At 39.0% G+C, this 18,582-nt stretch overlaps 1 protein-coding gene across 1 annotated transcript in view; it reads right to left on the reverse strand.

The window, feature by feature from the left end:
* Positions 1-2,445: 2,445 nt before the first annotated feature.
* LOC131974777 (cytoplasmic phosphatidylinositol transfer protein 1-like) overlaps positions 2,446-18,582 on the reverse strand; it is a 92,057-nt gene continuing 75,920 nt past the window's right edge. The window contains exons 5-9 of the mRNA XM_059337234.1: positions 17,755-17,826; positions 10,410-10,505; positions 9,645-9,800; positions 9,016-9,079; positions 2,446-6,272 (exon numbers count right to left, since the gene is read on the reverse strand). Coding sequence (XP_059193217.1) covers positions 5,914-6,272; positions 9,016-9,079; positions 9,645-9,800; positions 10,410-10,505; positions 17,755-17,826 — 747 coding nt within the window. The 3' untranslated portion in view covers positions 2,446-5,913. The remainder of the gene's footprint in view (positions 6,273-9,015; positions 9,080-9,644; positions 9,801-10,409; positions 10,506-17,754; positions 17,827-18,582) is intronic.

The following is an 18,582-nucleotide window of genomic DNA, read 5'->3' on the forward strand; positions in this document are numbered from 1 at the left end:
TGGGTGCTTCTTTGACTCTGGAGCACAGCACCAGACACATTTAGTTTTGTCATGGATCGGCCCTAGGCTTGATCTCAGACGATTGGAAGCTGGAGCCACAGGTGGGGAACAAACATCAGACATAGATGAAGACTGACGTTGGCTTTCGTCAAAGTCTTCTTTTCTCTGTCTTTTGTTGGCTTGCTCCAGCTTTTTGGCGTTTGAAAATGTCAACATACATGCATTATGAACACATTGTCCAATGGGACCTTTATCCCAATCGACAGTTGTGTAGACATCTCCATACTTGTCTAGACCCTTCCATAGCAGGGCCTTTTTCTTTAGATTTGCCCACCTCTCCATTGAGATAATTGAATCAGTGTCTTTATCACAAAGCCTGCCACACAGAAGAACACATGGAATGCCTGGCATGTTTGCAATTGTCAATTCACTTTGCCGTCAGAACAGAAATTAATAAGCGAGAGTGAGAATGAAGTGAGTGATGATATGATTGTAATGGGTGGGGTTTAAAAGAACCTTCGAGAATTTAGTCAAACAAATTACATTATAAGACGACCTTGTGAAATTGCTGTTTATTTAAAATATATAAATAAAATGTACTTTATTATTTATTGTATTAATTTATAATACAATATTATGTATTTAAAAATGAAATATTATATAAAACATTTTTAAAACGTAATTCATGAAATGACACCTTCATACATTCTATAACCATTACACATTCAGTGGCATGTTTCAGTTACCTGGTCCTACCAAACTCTAGTACATTTCATAATGTACAGAGAGTCCGGCCACTTTCCATTGCCAAGCGTTAACTTCCTTGAATGCGGGTACTCTGTTGAAGTTTAACACTATTGGATCTGCCCAGAGCCACTCTGGATCTGCCATAACCAATCGCTAACATTGTTTTTATTTTAGCCAATGCTAACATCGTTCTTAGCTACTCCCTCTGTTCACTGATTGGATCTGCAAGTTTTGGCCGAAGAAAACCTGTGAATATACCACAGACACAGACAACGTACTGAAGGGGGAAATGAAAATTGAGCGGAAGTACGTAGGAGGGCAGAGCCACTCTGGATCTGCCATAACCAATCGCTAACATCGTTCTTATTTTAGCGAACGCTAACATCGTTCTAAGCTACTCCACCTGTTCACTGATTGGATCTGCAAATTTTTGGCCGAAGAAAACCTGTGAATATACCACAGACACAGACAACATACTGAAGGGGGAAATGAAAATTGAGCGGAAGTATGTAGTAGGGCAGAGCCAGGCTAATGTTTCATTCACTTGATTGTTTCCACGATATATGATGTTTCCACGATATTCAATTTTTTTTAGATGTACCTGTACATTTTTGCTCTCCCGGATGGTGGCCATTTTAGTCTTTGGAATCAAAATAATGTCTTAATGTGACACTATGGAACAATTTTACCTTGTCAGTGCTAGGGAAGTTATTCACTTGCTAGTTTGTCATGAAAAAAGTAAGCAAGTTACAACAGGTTTTGCTAGGTTTAGTGCTAGCAAGACCTCTCGTTAGCAATGTTAGCAAGTTTGTTATTAACACTCTTGTAGTTCGATGCTAGTAATAAGTGCTCTTTGGCTTCTTTACAATGTTATTGTGATAGCTATGTTGGCTAGCTTGCTACTTAAGTTCCACGAGTGTCAGGATAGTCCAGGATTTGTAAGACATTTAGCGATAGTTGACTAGCTGTACTTTGCTCATTAGCATTCTCACTCTCACTCACTAATATCTGTCTTTCCGCTGTATGCAGTGGAGCCAGCAGTGGTTAACAGCATTTCTCTGGTTCAGGTGATTGTGCATACCTTTGTAGGCTACAGATGTAGTTGCAAACATACTGAATTGGTCCTTTTTCCAGCTCTCGACAACTAGCTTCTATGATCGTGAGCATAAATAAAGTAAATTTGTATATTAGAAATTATGTTCTCGCTCTACCAGATCGCGGCCATCTTGGATTTCAAAGCCAAGATGATGCCTAAATCTCAAAATGATGTCAGAATCACAATCCTCATGGTCAATTTGCCACAAAAAGTGTATCCATACATAACTGTAGGTGCTCTGGTAAAAATAATACTTTTAAAATACTTTTTCAAGATGATGCCGGCGGCCATTTTGGATTTGGCCCTCTAGCAAAAAATGCCGACATTTTTGCGAGGGACATGGGGGCTACATTTTTTATAAAGGGTGTATAGAAGTCAAATCAGTTGTCAAAACATATTAGCCAGAGAATGGTCACGGAATTGAGGTTTATGACCCAACTATAATGGTTGAACCAGATGCATGCTGAGTCAGGATCCCCATCAGCTGGTGGTAAAGAGGACAAGTATAAGATTTTCAGCTGCACAGTGTGGTTTTCATGGATAAAACAATAATATGGGCTTATGTGAAACATGTGTGGTGAACATTAAGAATAACAACAATGTTGCAATAGCTAGTAAAGTTTATTTGTCGATTTCAGAAAAAGTAAAACAATAATTACAACAAAGAGCTAAATTAACCTCAAAGGGAAGTAAAAATATAACAAATACAATAATAGATAAAGTGGAAGAACTAAGAGCGACTTCCAGCAGCCGAACACGAATGGCACTTCTGGGCCCTGTTACATACAGCAGGATTAATGTAGAAAGCTGGATGAGCCAAAAGCCACACCTGATCTCCAACACGGAGTGAAGTACAGCTTACTCAGTGATCCTGGTTGCTGAGACAGGTCCCAGTTATCAGGAAACAGCACAACAGCCTGGCCGAATGCCATCTGCATAAGGGGGAGGGGAGGAGGAGCGAAAAGCTTGGTCCTTTTTTCCGAAGAAAGAATGTGAAACTAATTTAGATTTTCCTTCAAATAATACAGCAACCACAAATTCAAAGTACAGCAGGTTTACTAAAAAAAAAAAAAAACAACAGAAAAGCCAATCACCTCTCAATTACCATGGCAAGTCAACGTCAAAGCAGCCACCCCACTAAAAAGAAAAGCTTCATTTTGTTTTACAACGTGTACAAATAATTTTGCCCTGCAAGGTCACCAAAAGCAACTGGAGAGTCAAAGTGCACCACTACAATGAGGAATCTTAATACTCAAGTGAGAAGAGTAAACGTAACGGAATTCAGTATCATCAATTAGATGACAATGACTTCATAGATAAAGACATATCAAAACAAACCTTTAATTCATGTCTGTGGAGACGTCATCCCTATCGCAACACTAAAGAATATCCTTCTGTCTGTCTGAAATCTTTGAGCACATTCATGTCACATCAGAAATGCAATGTAAGAAACCTACTATATCAGTCATTAACAACAGTATTTACAATACCTAATGTTACTCTTTTAAACAGAGCAGAGATTAACAATTGGATATTATTTTGCATTATCTTTAATAGCCCGTGGTAGATCAAACATATCCCTGGATCTCTGTGTTCCTGACAAGAGAGATGGTCATGACCAGAGTTGTGAGAATGTATAATCGATACATAATAGATCGATACAGAGGGCCAGTAACTGGTATATAACATTTTATCCTCAAAAGGCAAAGACAAAAGCTACAGTTACAGATAAATAGCTACAGTTGTTTTGTTTTTTAACAAAAGCAAGTGAGAAACTGTACATAATATTAACAATATTTTATGGCAAGACCACTGAGGACTCTCCTCAAACTGCTCCCTCCAAAGTCGCTATGTTGTATTATAGAACTTTGGTCCAACAAACCTAACAAGACTGTTATGTAACACATTTCTTCATTGTCCAATAAGGTGTCAAAGACTGGAAAGTGCAAAATGCATTTGCGCTGTAAAATTAGAAGTAGCTGGTATGAATAGGGAAACAATGTACAAAATGTACTAATTTACTAAAATATAACAAGATGTTAGCCCTGATACTTGAGTCTGATGATGCAGTTTGATCTGATTATCTAGTAGTTCAGCGACTGTATTACGGGGCTGCAGCCCAATTTAATTCTTGTTTAAATGCAACATTTGAGATGGAAATCAGGCAAAGAAATGCAATGAAATTCTGTGTTTCTATTGATGAAATATCAGAGATTTTGGTTTACTCACATGTAGGTGACGATACAATAGTTGCATGCAGAGGCACTGAGTTGAAAGAGTTGGTAGGCCTATATTCTCTGTGCATGCTCACGTTTCACTCAAAATCTGCTTTTTCTATTATACAAAATTAGTACAGAGCTTCGAAAGTTGGCATTCATTTTTTTTCTCATACAGTTGCATCACCAAATATACTGTACTGATCCATTCATTTACAATATATACATATATACTTCACATAATATGTATATATGTTCCATGCAGCATATAAAAACCCTTTCTTTGAGTAATATTAAGTGGAAAAGGGTGGTTCAAAGAATAACTTGCTGTCTGTATTTATTTCTCCTTTTGGGCTTTAGATGATAACTAGCAGCCCCAGCACAAATAAAGGGGCACTGCAAAGGATGTTCCCATTCCCAAATCATTTCCTGCACTCACCAAAGCACTTGCTCAGTATCAACCAGCACTGGCAAAGTTAAAAGTATCAGCACTTTTGCAAACACGATGCAGCTAACAAAGAACATACTCAAGTCAGCTTGATGCATGTGCCCTTGTCCTCAAATTAAGCTTCGAGTTGTCATTACCTCTACTGTGCACAAAGATCAGTCAATGCTTAAAAACTCCCCAAAATGGCATTGTTCCTATGTATGACAATAAAGTGATTTGCTGATTGGATAAAATTGGATCACGTTTATGTCACATGAGAAGTCCAGCATTAGTTTCAGGCAACATTTACATAGTTTTTTTTGTTGTTGTACTGACCTCTCAGTCAACTTGAGTAGGATATATGCAGTAATAAACTTCAACAAATCTAATTTTAGAATCATTTAACTGTCATGCTAAAACCGCAAGTGCAGATATAACAACAGCTTAAGGTACAACGTTACGTTGCTAATATGCAAACGCTCCAAGGTTACTGCTGTGTAAACATTCCAAGGGTTAAGTAGACTGGTAATGTACATACAATAGTAGCTGTATTGTAATATCTGTGGAGGTATAAAATGTGGCTGTTTGGCAATAAGCAGGGAGAGAAAGGTACAGTAATATCCCTGCTTTCGGAGTGTGAGCCAGGTAGAGTTGGGGAGACCTGAGGTGTAAACTCTGATTGTACTGATCTTGCATGTGTTTTATTATTGGGAGTTTGGGGGAGAAAGGATGGGTGCAATCTGATCCGTAGGACAGTTTGGACGGCTTAGAAAATAGGTGCTAAGTGGTTCTGCTGTGAAGATATTTGACTTTCTGGTGTGTTGTACTTTTACATATTAGGTCTACTGTGCTACTCTAGGATGTGTCATTGATTTTAATTTCTAATTTAATACAGACAGCCGAAAAAATAACAATATTTGTCAGGCATTAATTTACGCACGTTTTCGAAAACTAATATACACCACTGGCTCTGTGGTGCTAAGGCAACTACTTCATAGTTCAACGGCTTCAAAGCAATCAGCTCGTCTGATTAAAAGAAACATAACTAAGGTAAGAATAATTTATTCATATAACAAAGAACTGCTGCTCAACAAAAAATATTTACGGATGTAATTTGTTTTGATTAGACATCACAGGTGGCTGTTATAATAGATGAGACGTGTGGCTGGCTAGACTCACAGGAAGAGGATGTCAGCCACATCAGGGTGGCTAAGCCTACAGCTGCCTGGATGGTATCTGTGACACTGATGTAGACTTCTATTGTGATTGTGACCGCTGTGTGTCCAGGATTATGGCAAATCATTGGATATGGCTAGAGAACTTGAATGTCTGGCCACTGGTGTTTCGAGGTTAGGCTAGTCTGGTTGGGCTACTAAGACAATGGGGGAATAAGTAAAGCACGGGGTGGGGAAGATCCCAAGGTCCCTCTACTGCTCGTCCATCTCAGCAATATCCGAGCTGGAGGAGAGAGGTGTGGATGATTGGACATGGTTTGAAACTGGTAGTGGGCTCACATTAGAGCCCTGGGGGACACCACTTGGGTCAGGGTCAGGAAGGGTCAGGGTTTCTGGAGCAGACTTTTTGCGGGGTCGGTCTTTGGGGACAGAGAGGGACTCGGGTGCATCAGTGCACATGGGGGTAGAGGGCGCGCTGGCAGGGCCGGTGAGGGAACAAGAGGACAAGGGCGTCTGGCTGATGGAGATCGATGGTGGAAAAATCCCGATCTTCTGGTTGGTGGCCTCCTGGATGGCGCGCTCAAACTCTCTCACCTCATCCATTGTCATGTCTGGATTGTAAAAACATCAATTGAAACCAATGAAAGGAAGAACTTGGAAGACATTTTTTTTTCTACTGTTAAAGACACTTTTAGAGAACAAAAGGCTAAAACTGTAGCTTTCCATAACTTCAAGTCATTAGAGCCACAGGCATACCCAGAAAAACACACTATCAGAAGAAGGTTGAAAAGAACATATTCTTGTTCGCTCACATTTGGGCTGCACTATTAATCAAAATCTTATCAAAATCACATGAGCAATACAAATGGCAGATTTATGACTAGAAATACTTGACACAGAATGCACAGCTGCATCTCAAACTTCAGGTTTCCCTTAAAAAGAAAATTTGGGAGGGGTAGAGAGGAAAAGGTTAAAAAGTCAAAATTCCATTCTGATTTAAGTTTCGTGGTGCTGCAGGAATGTCCAGCCTACAAGTTGTATTTTACAGACTTTGTTTTGTAGACATAGTTTTACTAGACACCAAAAGAAATCACCACGACCATTTTAAACTATTTCATCAATACAAATGCGAATATTGATGCAAAAACATTAATTCCCTCCAACGTTGTGAATTATTAAAAATAATTGCAATTAGTGAGCAAAGGTTGCATGATTTGGAAAAAAAATACATTTGTCTTGTTTTATTTACCGAAATTATTCTAGTGTTGCCTTATGTTTACTAGATACCTTTTCAAATCTTTAAAGAATCTTGGCAGACTTGAATTATCTTATTCTTGACAGTTAATGTATGCATTGTTTGACTCAATGTAGGACAGAATGAGTGGATGTATGTTGACAGTTAAATGCAGCTGTGACAACAGTCACCAACGGGTCAAGTATGAGACAGAGCTGGGGCAATGAGGTAAAGAAACAATGAAAAGGACACATACACTTGCTTTGTCATGGATCTCTATGTCATCCAGTGAAGATGGGTTTGTTGTGGAATGCTCTTGCTGCTCATCCCAAACTTTAATGTTGGTTTTCTCATGCATTTGTCTCTCGTAATCCCGTACGTCATCCAAAGTCATATCTGGAAGAGGGGGAGGGGTGGAACGAGGGTCGAAATGCTGTTTACTCCTCTAAAATGGCGCTCGAGTTGACAAACAAGCGGGGAAGGAGAGGGTTAGGTGGAAAAGGTGCATTCCATTGGTGAGTATGGTGTTTTTTGTGATTAGAGCTTTTGAAAGTGAAAGCTTTAGAGGTCAAAGTGCTAGCTTCCCCCGAGCCGGAGAGTTTACAGGAGACAGCCAGACAAATCCGAGCCACACCAGGAAGGAGAAAGGAAGGTCAAGGACGTTTCAAGATTAAGGAAAAGCCTGAATAATCCACACCCAAAGAAGAGGTTGGATCATTGGAAGCACAAGGAAGTAACACTCTATTCTCAGAGTAAAATCATTTGACAGGTGCAAAGATTTAGGGAGTGTTTTCAAGCATCCAAGGAGTTGTGGTATAAAGGTTAGTGGTTATAGAGAGGAGGGGAGAGGAGTATGTTTCACGGCAAAGATAATGGGCTTGTTATCTTTACGCCCTGCGGCTATGGAAAAAACTCAACAGCTGAGAGTAAATGTGTTGCAGCCACTTATGGCTGCAAACAGAGCTGCCTCTTGTGAAACCAGACTCTCAGAGAAACAGACAAAGGCAGTTTTCATGTTTCAGTAAGAGCATCATTCTTTTTTTTTTTCCCTTCATGAAATTGCAAGTTTAGTTCACAAGCATAAATAAGTATTATTTTCTTGTTACTTTATATTTGGGTTTAATATGAAATAAAGTAAAAACAGTTTACTGGAGTCTCAATAAAATGTTTAAATGAATTTTTCCAACATGAAACATGAAAGACTGCAGTTTATCGTGCAGGTGTCATTTGAAACAAACACGACACAGCAGTCAAGTGTTTGCCATTAGTGGTGATACCAAGAGGAGTATCCATGCTGTAGGAGAACAAGCAGGGCTGGCAGTGACAGGGTTAGATGCAGTTGGAATGATTCTCCATGCAAACTGACAGACACAGATATTACACAACAGTGCAAACATTTCAAATAATAGTAGTAACATTACACTTTAAGAAGGGCTGTAAATCTAAGATACAAAACATAAAAGTACATAAAAGTCTTATAAACTATTTATGTTCACATATGCAGATGTTCACAAAAACAAATATAAGAGATTGCTTTCATTTAATTATTAAACAAGGAATCTGTATGTGTGTTCATCCATCGTACTTAATACTTGTGGGGTATATTTGAAACCATATTTGGTGGACGAGTCGATATCCAGTGACCATGGACCATGTGGAGCCATTTGGCCAATAGGTGGTGCTATAGTAGCATCACCTCACTACAAAGGAGGGAAATTCTGTCTGTCAGTCTTTCTGCGTATGTATGTATGTATGTATGTATGTATGTATGTATGTATGTATGTATGTATGACTTTCTTCCATATTATCCAATCATCCCATTAACTTCAAACTTGGTATGTAATGTGTATTGCTGAGGATCCATGGATGTTTATTGGATACAGGGTTTTTGATCTGCGGTTCTTGAGATCGGTGCAAGCAGCACTTCCAAGGGCCAAAAACGGTCCTGTCCAAACGGGCAGTCCACTAGTCTATGAATTTGTATCAAAAAAATGAATCTTACTGTGTAGGCAATGCATTCATGATGACTTGGTAAGGGTAAATAGCTGATGGCACGAAAGTTGAAATGTGCCAATGAATGTAAATTAGTGTTTACTGTAGAAAAGGGCTGATAGACCTACCAATCCACTCATCCACCCAGGCAAATGCCTGTCTGTGTCCCAGCAGCAGCACATCCCGAACCACCTGTAACACAACACAATGACAGGAAGAAAGTTACTTGTGCAACTTCTTTTTATCACTTCATTAAATAAACACAATAGAGAATTGCATATTTTACATTATATCGTTATAATAATCATTACATGATCATTAAAATGCATATAAAAAGTATTCACCCCCCTTGGATGTTTCACCCTTTTGTTTTTTCCTTTTACACTTGAAATCATGGTCAATATAATTTGGCTTTTTTGACAAGAATTTGCAAAGAAAAACATCTTTAATATCAATTTGAAAACAAAATAACGTCAATTAATTAATTGCCGTTATTTTGTTTAAATCTGTTTTCACTTTGATATTAAAAACGTTTTTTCTTTTTTGCAAATTCTTGGTAAAAAAAGCCAAATTATATTGACCATGATTCCATGTGTAAAAGCAAAAAAAGGGTGAAACATCCAAGGGGGGTGAATACTTTTATAGGCAGTGTATATCAGAAGTAAAGATTTATTTCTGCAACTTAAACCAAAGGTTGAAATGAATGTATGACCAAAGTGAAATATCATTAGCATTAACCCCACAAGCGACCTCTCACCTTGTGTACGAACTGCTCCACACGTGTCTGCAGACCCCACACCTCAAACTTGACGGTGACCAGTTTGTACGAGCACATGATGGGATCCTGGGTGTCCCTCCAGCCCTCCTGAAGAATCCCTCGTGATGTCTTATCTGACTTAAAATATCGCAAGTCCTGTGAAGGGAGGGGCAGTTAAAAACACACGCACATTTAATATTACAATAATTAACCCAAACCTTCAGGCATGGTTGTTTCTGCACCCCAGTGGAGAGGCGTGAGGGAGAGCCTTAAATTAGATGCCTGACTGAATGCAAGTATTAAATACCATTTGCATTAAATTAACCCCTCTGGTCCCCTTGGAGGATCTTAATACAGACTCATTAGCGTAGAAGCAATCTGTTTTTACTCGCTCTCACACTTAAGACTTGGAAGTATGAAAGGCTTTTAGACTCCAGACGAATGCTGTGAGGTAAATAAAGCAGCAAATGCTAATGTGCACTTGCTTATAGGCCTTAGTGTTTGTGCCTTAAAATCAAATTTAACAGTAACAGTAGTAATAATAATATCCAATAACTTTCAAACTTGAGATGACTGGATATAAAACACTTTAGACAGAGAGAAAAATATCTGAGTAAGATCACAACATGACACAAACTGAGATCATACATTGTTTTATTAGTATTATAGAGCATTTCCAGATTCAACACTACACTCACACCTCTCCAATAGTGTTAATTCTCAGTAGCCATGCGCATCTACACACTCACACCTCCACAAGCTCACCTCAGACTCTTTATAGTAGCGCTCAGGGATCTCATCGTAGGCGATGTCGACGAAACAAACCTCCCTCTCCTGATCCTTCAGCTCTGTGTCAAAGATCTGAAAGCAGAACAGATCGGTTTGCCAACGCTCGCCACAACTCGGCCTGCCAATCAGAGTAGCCTCTCCACAAGTAAAAATAAACCTCGGAAATGTTCCTGGTTACATCATCACATATGTTCCTGTGTGAACCTGCCTTTCTGCTAGACTCTAAAGTTGGAAATTATTCATACTGTTACTAACGCTCGACTGTGCATCTTGTCCCTCTCTGTCCCCTTGTCGCTCAGCCAAACACGACACACATGTTGTACTTGCTAACACAACCATCAGGTGGTGCTCTGTGCCCATGTCTTATATTTGTCACGGTGCCAAATGACACAGTGCTGATTGTAATTACTGGGTCATATGTTGATAAGACAAATTTGCAACTTTCTTACTTCCTTCTGAGTTTTTATGAAAGTTCTTATTATAACTTATTATTTCTCATGCTGCTGATTATATGGACCTTCTTACTACAATAAATCAAGTATGAATGCATATGCTCTTACGTAAATGAATATATATATTTCGCAATTCATCAATTCATCCATACATATGCGGCCTAATTATATTCTCACACACATACAGTCTCATGTGAGCGTACTGGGACAGAGCTCACTGCAGTGTCTGCTGTATAGCTGCAAGGGGAAGTGTGTGTGTGTGTGTGTGTGTGTGTGTGTGTGTGTGCGTGTATGTGTGTGCGTGTTTGCATTTAAAGTGAGGTTAAAGGCCACCAGCTTCATTTAAGAGATTTATCTTTAATTTAACTATGTAAAGCGAGGCTGCTGAAAGATTAAAAAATGAATGGAAAAAAATCTGATCCCTGCTGTACTTTCACACATTGTGAGCTGTAAATGTATTATTACAATAAGGGCTCATTTTAGACTAACATGTCTCAAAAAATGTATTAATCATTTGGTGTATAAAAAATAAATCTGTCATCCCAGTTTCTCAGTGTCCCAGGTTATGTCCAAAAAAATGTAGTTTACTATGATATAAAACATAGAATGCATGAAATCTCCATATCTTAACAGCATTTTGTGCCATTTTCCCCCCAAAAAATATATTTAAAAAAAGTATGCAGTTACTTTTCTGTCCATTGAACAATCTATTAGACGAAAACATTTGTTGTAGCTCAAATCACAACAGGAGTCTGAAGATGAAAAAAAAATCTTGAAATCCTTCTCTTCTCCTTCTGCCCTCCAAGGGTGCATTCTGTCATTTACAGTGTGGATGAGTGTTGCTGGCACAATAAGGGTGATATGTCAGCATGCATGAGTGCAGCCAAGCGACAGGAATGGAGACTGGGATGAAGAGGGAGAGAGGGAAAGGAGCAGAGGTGGATGAGAGGAGAAACTGAGGAATTAAACAAAGAAAAGGAGATGCAGCAGGAGGAGGGGGTTTGCAGGAGCAAGATAGTGTGTAATAAGAGGAGAGGGATGGAGTCACAGGCAGAGAGAGGGGATCAGAGAAGAGGAGCGGGGGGGGGGGGGGGGTGGCTGGTGAATGCAGAGACTGGAAGAGAGGTGGGGGGAGTCAAACGACAGGGAGGAACGGTTATAAAATGAGAGGGAAAACATGGGTTTGTGTAATTAGAAGGGTCCTTGGTTTATTGATGCATTTCCAAACAAAGTAAAATGGAGTTTGATGTAAATTATCCAAGGTTTAAACAATAGACCATATTACACTGCAACTGGAAAAAACTTAAGTAACATTTTATTACTTATTACGCAAAAATAACTCCAATAGACGCAAGTTATGTGTTAATTAAGGGGTAAAAAAGACACAATGAGTTGCCATGTTGTACCAAGACAGAGGGAGAGGAGAGAGGAACAAAGAGAAAGTGGTTGGCAGAGTGAGAGGGTAAACAAAAGAGAAGGACAACAAAAGACGAGGAGAAAATGAACCACAAAGAGAGGACAACACGTTGGCACCCTATGAATGACAGCATTCCCAAGTACCAATCAGTGACACATACGTACATGTAAATGTAGCACCCCTTAAGGCCATTCAGTGTCATTTTAAGAAATCCAGACATAACATAACCCAAAAAGGATTAAAAAAAAAAATAATCCAACACATAAAAATGTTGGCAAACCCACAGACTATATACCCTGAGCTACAACCCAATTTAATGCTATGCTAATACTATGCGCTATTCTAGTGTGCTTGCCAGAATTTGTTGGTACACTTCATCTAATCAGTTTTCCACTGTGAATACACGACTAAACAAAGCACAGGCAGACAGTATGTGGTCACTACAGTGCACAGCAAGGCATGTGTCCTAAAATGCTCTGCAGCTAGAGCCTCTGAAAGCTGATAGTAATCCCTATCTAAATAAAATATTTCATTGGACTGCATTTTATTATCCTCAAAAGGGAAAATACACAGAAAGCAGACCAGGGTCACCCATGGCATGTATAAGAGATATTCATCAAATTAAATTCAAATAGATATTTTTTGTGTGAATAAAAACATGAGGGCAAAGTGCATTTGAAAAGTATATATATATATATATATATATATATATACAGGAGGAATGCACTATATTCTGATGAGGAACCTCTTCCCATTTAATACAATTTAAAAAATGTGGGTGGTCTTACAGGTGCATCTCTACGGAAGCTCTAAACGGCCATGCATTCATATATTCAAGACGACATATGTTTTGTTGGAAAACAAATGAAATTAACTTGTTATCACGAGAAAAAGCATAGGGGAAAAAATATATGAATGCATGGCCATTGAGGGCTTCCGTACATCTCAATAAATTAGAATATCATAGAAAAGTTTATTTATGTCAGTATTTCAATTCAATTACACACAGAATGAAACATTTCATGTCTTAATTTATTTAATTTCTTCTAATTATAATGATTATGGCTTACACTTAATCAAGACCTAAAATTCAGTGTGTCAAAAAAAATGTAATATTACAAAAGACCAATTTTAAAAAGTAAGTTTAATATGGAAATATTGGCCTCTGAAAAGTATGTCCATCTATGTGCACTCAATACTTAGTTGGGGCTATTTTAATTACTGGAAATGGACTTTTCCATGATATTCTAATTTATTGAGATGCACCTGTATTTCCGGTCTGGTGTCTGAGCTTAATGCGGTTTGATTTTACGTGAACTGGCTGAAGCTGCATTGGTCATTTGACATGTTCTGCCAAATTAAAAAGCAGCCTACATCAGCAACCTGTGCCAGCGAAGTCATGGTGCTTAATCCAACTTGTATTTACAGTGTTTTCCACACATAGACCTGGGCGCACTGAGAGCTGCCTAAAATATTTAGCAAGCCATTTCAGCATTTTCATTTTTGTTATCTATCAGTGCGGTGCACATGAAGCACTTTGTGATTTTTTTATGGGTGACAAAACAAAGTGACAGAGTCAGTGTGCAAATATCAAAACATATTTGACAAAAGAGGTAATCATGTACAATTTTCATGACTCAAAAGTAGCCCGTCTTGATTGGACTGACTGAAATAGCTGTAAACATCACAAATCAATGATATTTGTGCAGTACTGGTAATTGATGCCACAGAATCTGCCTTCCCTCCATCTGGAAAGCAGATGTATCAAGTCTTGTGCAAACAGGGTATTGGACCTCAGTGTACGTCACTGGAAAGGCAACTTTTCAGGTGTAGTGTTTTGACATGATCCCCTTTTGTTATAATAGCTCGTAATAGTCTCTAATTTGGGCGTGGATTATGATTCAGTTTTGCACACACACACACACACACACACACACACACACACACACACACACACACACACACACACACACACACACACACACAGACACAGACACAGACACAGACACAGACACAGACACAGCGAGCAGTGAATGTGTCCTCTGCATTTAACCAAACCAGTAAACACACCATGCTAGAAACATACCACTGCGTCCAGAGAGCAGTGGTATCTACCCTGGGCGCAGGGGTTATGTGCCTTGCTCAAGGGCACTTCAGTCCTTGACCTGTCAGTCCTGATAGGATTCGAACCTGCGACCCTCCAGTTACAAGCCCAATTTTTGATTCTCTTCCTCCAACCTCTAGGCCAATGACCAATAAAATATAAAAAAGCAGTGAAGTAGTAAAGAGTGGGAGTTGGAAAAGGACAATACCGCAAAACAAAAGAGGAAGAATGAAACATGCACTTTCCCATTCTGCCTGCTGTGTAGTTCAGGAGTCCTTGGAGAGATTGCAAGAGCAACATGTGCCTGAGGACACATGCTAAAGCTTAATGTGTGAGGGTGTGTGTGGGTAAGAGTGTCAGCGCATACGCATGTGTGTCTGACACTGGATAGTGCTGTGGAATTTAGCATGTCATGTAATGTTGCTGCAGCCTCCATACAAACCGTGCATGATGTCCACTCACACACCCACTCATTTCCTTTTCACACATCCAAGATTTTCCTCCCTCTCTTGCACCATTCCTTCCTTTTCATTCCTCCATCTTTGAATCCTTTCCACTCAGTAAGTCTGTCCTTTTGCTGTTCTTTCTTTTCCAACTGATACACAGTGTCAGGACACTGCAGGTGGCCAGATGTATGTTATGCCATCAACGTGGAAAAACATGACATTTGCTCAGCGAGTATGTTGTTATGTAAAACACAGCTGCACTCATATCTTTTCACAACATTCTTTATGGCAAGTGCACTTCACATACTCATGAATTGGTTATACAATGTCATGAAACATGCAAAGCTTCTTGTTTGTTTGCCCTGAAGATGTTGGACAAAAGACTGCAGCAGAATCATTGAATCATTGTGTGTGTAGACGGTGAAATTTATGTGCCACTCTTATATCTCTGCTCACATCTAAACCAAATTACACACACAAACACATGTTTATGCAACAGAACTGTGATTCGTCTCAGTTTTTATCCATTAGTGTATTCGCTGTAGGCGACTTCTGTTACATTTAATAAAAAAGTATTTGATTTGTCGCCTTGTCACGTCAAACCAACTAAGCATCAGTCTAAAGCATCACTGCATATTTAATGCAAAGAGACAGTCTGTCCATTTCTGTCCTCCTCTGCACTTTGTGGGTACAAGTATGAACGACTCAGAGACACATCAAAAAGACACTTTAGGGAAGTTGGAAGCCATTTCTCACCAGATCAAGGAAAATTTATAGTAAAATATGAAGACACGGCAACATTTAAAGGATGGTTAGATTTTTTAAAGGGATGTTGTAGTTGTAATTTTGATAAACAGGCACCATAGACTAGGGATGTGCGTTTGGAAGGAACCTGCTAACTCGAGCATCGTTAACGATCAAGTAATTGAGTAAGCGCTACATGCATAAATGGGCAAAATAAAAGATATATATACAGTACTATGCAAAAGCCTGTTTTGATAACGGACACTTTTTATTTTGAAAGGAGGAAAAGAGACTTCCTGTCGATCGTAAAACTAACGCACTTAAGATTAAATTAAAGATAACATCAAGGAGTTCAATTTTTTATGTTTCAGCCCCTGAAGAGGCATGAGGTTAGTTTTGACAGTAATCTTTAATATTTAAGTGTTTGTTGTTTAAATAAGTTTTGGATTAAATTAAACCTAGTAATTCATGCTAGCAAGGTTTGATACAGTAAGCTAGTATTTCTCAAATTAATCCTCTTTCGTATTTCTGTGTGATTTATAATTGTTATTGCAATTTTCAGTTTGCAAACTGTAGCTTTATCCAACTTGATTAATCAGCTCATTGGCTTATTCATGTACGGCCGCAGAACTAACGATCGGCCGTGTTTCAGTTCAGTGAGTACTGATATGCAGTCATAGATAAAATTAAAATAAAAAAATATGCCGATTGATTAAATATTTCATGTAATCAACCAAATTCTTTACGATCAGTAATCAATCATTGATCCCTTTTTCCCATCCCTACTATAGACACAGAAGCTAAGTAATGTACTGCTGTGGACGGTGGCAGCAGCAACACATTTTAGCCACCTTGAAAAAAATAATATCATTAAGTAAACACTAATTAGAATATTTTCACTCCTTACTTACCTTGCAATCAGCCAACCCTTTACAAAAGGGAACTGAAGTCATTAGCTGTGGCCACCAGACTCCTTTGTCAAAAACAGTAAGTTTTCTTTGCAGAACACACAAGTCGCTGGTCCACTGCTGTCTTAATCAGTAAGTTTGTTTGTGCTATTGTGTGACTTTTGTAATTTAAAGGTGATTTTGGATCCAAAGTCTCACACTAACACAAACTAACTAACTATAGGCAGCGGTAGACCTGAAACTCCTGTGTCCTGTGAGGCTAAATTACTGTTTTTGTCAATGGAGTCTGGAGGCTTTAAAGAGAGAATAGATAACAACTTCAGTTCCTTGTCAGAAAGCAGAGAAAGTATCAAGGTGAAGCTGTGAAAATATTCCAAATATAGTGTAAACTTAATCTGATAATGATTTTTATGGGGGTGGGCCTTGCTTTAGGTGCTTCTGCCTCCGTCCTCAGCACTACATTGCTTCGCTTACGTGTCTGTACTCCTGCCTGCTTTTCCAGGTGATGTGACTGCCATCTACATTAGGTAATACACTGACTATGGATAAGTACCCCGTACAACCCTACTTCAAAAAACTCCGAACTATCCCTTTAACATGCTGGCCGCCCACCATGATATATTTAAAGCAATGTGTTTGTTGCACACTACCCTACCATTCTTCTTCCTCTCTGTCCAAGCAGTGGCAGCCTTTCATTTGATGACTAATGCTCCTATAAACTGGAGAGTGGAATAAAATATAGAGAGAAAGAAAGTGAGGAGGCTAACAGCCCAAATGAAATTAGCTGTCCAACAAGTGGAGTGGTTTTTGGCAGACTCTCAAGGCGCATAGTATAGTTGGCATTATGATCCGACGTGATTGCAAATGAGGGTCTGTGTGCTGCCAAATCTGCCCGGATGGGTTTATTCATGTTGCCTTCGCAGAGGTCTTGTTTTCCACCATATGTCTGCTATGAGATATTTTGTGTTTAAACTGCCTATTTTGCTGTACAGATTTCTGTATAAGGAGAGAAGACAGGCAACAGATTTATATTAAGCTGACAGATTAAATCGGAGTTAGGGCCTGACTGATTAACTGACTGCGCTGATAAAGGCTTATTGCAGCAGTATCTGTATCAGCGCATGGATCCATCCCTCCTCCTGGACAGACGGACATTGTATGTACTCATATCACACTCCATTTCAGAGTGTACCATTTTGAAACAGACCACCCCCCCAACCACTCAAAGCTCTTATCACACATATACTCACATTGTCATTGCATCCTTTGTTGTCCTCGTATTTTGTTTCTATGTGGATGGAGAACTTAGGCAGGAATGAGCACTGTGGTAAAGAGAGACAAATATGTGAAACGTCGTTGTAATTGTTGTTAAATTGCCTGTTTCAAAACATTTAAATAGCATTTAAAGAGTCTGTCCTGCATAAAGTTAACAGTCCTTCCTGCTGAGGATATTTTACGTCTCAACTTTAGTTTATGGCAAACAGCTGTCAAAACAGGGCAACTTATGCTGCATGTCCACTGCATTTCCACAGATCCACTTTCCACAGGTTTGAATCGAATCTGGTACTTTTTCTGCTACCTGCTCTGTCAAAGTTTAGAGCGAGCTCAGCTGATACTAGAGGGTGGAGTTAAAAAACCCCAGACCAATGAATGATCAGAGAAAATCTGCATTATAGCACAGCCTTTAATCTCTAAATAACCAAGGTACCATCAATAGCAGCACAGTATTTTTATTCACAATGGCAGCCCCCAAAACTACGCTGTACAATTGACGGAGTACAGATGTTTCTCTGTTTGGTTTCAGATTAAAAGGATTCAGCAAGTGTCACGTTTGAGATGATGTCATGGCAGTTTCACGTAGTGGTGCCATGACATTCAGCTGAGCCGTACCATGCAGTGGAAACACGGCATTAGTAATACAATTTGCTGTAACCTCTTTAAAAGTACTGTATAATTTAACACTGACTGTCAAAGTTGCTGTTTTTTGTTTAGTGTCTCTTTCTCTTTCTATGTTCTTCCTATTGTATAATGCAGAACAAAAGTCCAGGCTGTAATAACGCAGTTTGTCAATTTCTATC

The sequence above is a fragment of the Centropristis striata genome, chromosome 1 (assembly GCF_030273125.1).
Source record: "Centropristis striata isolate RG_2023a ecotype Rhode Island chromosome 1, C.striata_1.0, whole genome shotgun sequence".
In the NCBI taxonomy this organism is placed as follows: Eukaryota; Metazoa; Chordata; class Actinopteri; order Perciformes; family Serranidae; genus Centropristis; species Centropristis striata.